Source organism: Puntigrus tetrazona, chromosome 2 (assembly GCF_018831695.1).
Source record: "Puntigrus tetrazona isolate hp1 chromosome 2, ASM1883169v1, whole genome shotgun sequence".
Classification (NCBI taxonomy): domain Eukaryota; kingdom Metazoa; phylum Chordata; class Actinopteri; order Cypriniformes; family Cyprinidae; genus Puntigrus; species Puntigrus tetrazona.
Window position 1 is genome coordinate 24,045,471 of NC_056700.1, and position 3,465 is coordinate 24,048,935.

The 3,465-nt window shown below is 35.6% G+C and overlaps 1 protein-coding gene across 1 annotated transcript; it reads left to right on the plus strand.

Annotated features, from left to right (window-relative positions):
* Positions 1 to 214: 214 nt before the first annotated feature.
* Positions 215 to 2,995, plus strand: LOC122327416 (macrophage mannose receptor 1-like). Its single transcript, XM_043222775.1, has 7 exons — positions 215 to 269; positions 402 to 764; positions 1,230 to 1,565; positions 1,768 to 2,118; positions 2,201 to 2,524; positions 2,613 to 2,713; positions 2,842 to 2,995. Exons 1-7 carry the CDS (start codon positions 215 to 217, stop codon positions 2,971 to 2,973), a joined length of 1,662 nt encoding a protein of 553 aa, XP_043078710.1. The 3' UTR covers positions 2,974 to 2,995.
* The last annotated feature ends 470 nt before the right edge of the window (positions 2,996 to 3,465 follow it).

Sequence of the window (3,465 nt, forward strand, 5' to 3'; positions counted from 1 at the left end):
ATATTATTTTATTGTGTTTGACCTGAGGGCAAAAATGTTAATGACATGCTTTTCAGCAGTATACCAGTATCAAGTTTAAAACTGACAATGTGTAAAATTCTTTAAAAGAATTAATTACAAAATATGTATGTATTATATGTCATAATCTATTTGGAGTTCATTCTTTGTAATTCTGACGGAAAATGTATGTTTGATCACCTATCATTAGAATACAATGAAGAGGATCCACAGTATGGATGGGAGTCTGTTTGTGCTGCTTGTGCTGTCAGGTTGGTATGTTTTTAAAGAACAGTGTGTGTGTGTGTGTATGTGTGTGTATGTATATGTATATATATATATATATATATATATATATATATATATATATATATATATATATATATAATAAATCAATTTCACAGGGCTTCTGAAGACCACTTCTGGTCTCTCTCGTCAGTACTACTATATAAATGCAAGAATGTCATGGCCAGAGGCTCAGAGTTACTGTAGAGCAAAGCACACTGATCTGGCTACTGTAGACAGCATGGATGATGCAAGCGGGCTGATAAATTTCGTGGATGCTGGATACAGTGGATCAGTGTGGATTGGACTGAAGAGGGGGACACAGAAACGCTGGGTTTGGTCTAATGGAGAAGATACACTTGCAGAGTACAAGGCCTGGGGTGCAGGAGAACCGAACATTCGAAACAATTGTAGCTTTCTTGCCTATGGAGTTTGGAATACTTTACAATGCTCATCTGTGATTTACTTTGCGTGCTACAATGGTAAGTTATGAGTTCATGACTGCATTCAGTAACAAACATACAGTTTAGCCAACCTGGTCTCATAAATATACTTACCTCTGTACACTTTTTTGTGCAACACTGTGTTTACATACTGTACCTTATTGGACGTTTCACTACAGTTTCAAAGAGAAATGTCCAATGGCCCTAAAATGCAGGCTCAATACATGAACCCTGGTGTGTTTTTATCACGCTTATATAGGTACATATTGCTTTTCTTTTTATCATATTGCTTCATTTGTTGATGCAAACATGTATAAGTGTGTCAGAGTTTTACTGCCTATTGATTCATTTTGGAAACTGCAGTCATGTGTACTTATTGGTACGTATTTTGTGCCTTGCTAAAAATGCACCCAGATATATTTCTGTGTCCATGAGACCAGGTAGGTTTCATAGCACTGAGATCAGGAGTTGTGACCTTATTCTTATTTTTTTCCCTCTGGACAGAAAGCACTGGATACATTTCGGTAAAGATGTGGAAGAACTGGACAGATGCTCAGAGCTACTGCAGACAGCATTACACAGATCTGCCTACCATCCACAACGCTGTGGAACACAATCAGCTGAAGAGTGTTGTTTTGTCTACATCATGGGTCTGGATTGGTCTATTCCTGGACTACTGGGAATGGTCTGACAAATGGAGCAACTTCTTCAGATACTGGGCAGCAGGTCAACCACTTCAGAGATCAGGATCTGGTGACTGTGTTGGCATGACAACAGCCGATTCTGGGAAATGGATTCATGAAAGCTGTGATCTACACCATCCTTTTATCTGCCATGGATGTGAGTTTTTTGTAACAAATGAGAACATTGTTTCTCTGTGTTTTGTCTTTTGTGCATTATTTATGTGTTTATATGCACATACTGCACTGATAACAATCTTTTTTTTTTTTTTTAAACACTAAAATTGAAAAGCAAAAATCCTGATTGTATCACAGTACATCTGTTTATTTACACTCCGGTTTTTCATTTCAATTTGTTATAGGGCCCAAGTCTCCTTACCGCACATACCAGTATATGAATGAAAGCATGATCTGGCAAGATGCACAGAGTTATTGCAGAGCGAGATTCACTGATCTGGCCACTGCTGACACCATGAATGATGTGAGAAGGCTAGTAAACATAGTGGATCCTGGATACAATGGATCAGTATGGATAGGTCTCCACACCGGGACTCAGTCTCGCTGGGTCTGGTCTATGGGGGAAGGCACAATCTCTAACTACACTATCTGGAACCCAGGAGAACCTAGTGGTGATGGGAAGTGTGTGAGGACTTTTAATGGAAGCTGGTATGATGAAAGCTGCAGCACTCATCTCCCATTTGTGTGTTTCAATGGTGAGTCCTTAAAGCTTAAGTTTGTTTCTACTTTAGCCAATCCTTGACTGAGGGCTGGTCCATATCTTGTATTTCTCATCAGACAGCACTGGTTTTATTACAACTGAATCTGCCATGACATGGAGAGATGCTCAGAGTTACTGCAGACAACAACATACTGATTTAGCGAGCATCAGCAGCCCAGAGCAGCAGAATCTGCTCAGTAATGAATCGTCGCTCTGGATTGGTCTGTTTCTGGACTCTTGGGAATGGTCTGATCAGTCCAATCTCAGTTTTAGACACTGGGACGCAGATCAACCATCACAGACTTCAGGATCTGGTGACTGTGTTGGCATGACAACAAACAATTCTGGGAAATGGACTCAAAAGAGCTGTGATCTACAGCAGCCTTTTATCTGCTATGGAGGTGAGTTTCGTACAGAGATTAACAACTGTGATATATGTTTTAATATGTTACATATTACATGTTTTTCTTTAACCATGTTTTTCTTTAGCTGACACCTTAATAAGAAAACAGATTGTACGTTTAAAGTTGTCCTGTAATGGGAAATGTACATTAAATGATCCCTCTCTACAGACTGCCTTTCTAAACATGGTATGTATTATCTGTTTATTTACTGATATATATATATATATATATATATATATATATATATACACTATTTAGCCTATAAGTAGGACATGGTTTTTAGTTTAGTTTAATTCCTTTTGATGGTTTTCCAGATAAGTGAAAAACTGAAGAGCATGGGGCTAGAAAGTGACAACATTAAATGGATACAGAGAGAAGACGAAGAGGTGTTTCATCTAGAGAGCAAATATACAGAAAAATCAAATAATCAGTGTAACAGGAAGTAATCATCAATGTACTTCTTTAAAGTATCTATTGTTTAAAAACAAAAGTGGATAAATGGTTGTTGTATAATATATTTAGGGACAATTGATTATGAATATATATATATATATATATATATATATATATATATATATATATATATATATATATATATATATATATATATATTCTGTTTCAATAACTATATTAATGAATCTAGCACGAGTTTAAATACAAATAGTTGTGTTCTTACAAGATTAAACATCTTTACCTAATAAATTATCAATACTTAAGTTTTTAAATGTAAATATTTTGTAACGTTAAATAAATATGTATGTATGATGGTTCTTCTCATAATAAATGTGAATGATTTCATTTGAATCATATTGTGCATATTATTCTCAAAATAAAAAATAACTGTACATTTTTGCATGAAATGACGAGTTATATAATTCGTAATACCATACTTTCATATACTTTTGCATGTAGAAATGTAAATATTTTTGTGATCCATT

Bases quoted from the DNA above. Each gene is read 5' to 3' on its own strand.
- LOC122327416 (XM_043222775.1), top strand. From the start codon at position 215: ATGAAGAGGATCCACAGTATGGATGGGAGTCTGTTTGTGCTGCTTGTG. The intron at 2,119-2,200 runs GTGAGTCCTTAA...ATTTCTCATCAG, and splicing joins CCCATTTGTGTGTTTCAATG to ACAGCACTGGTTTTATTACA. The intron at 2,714-2,841 runs GTATGTATTATC...ATGGTTTTCCAG, and splicing joins AGACTGCCTTTCTAAACATG to ATAAGTGAAAAACTGAAGAG.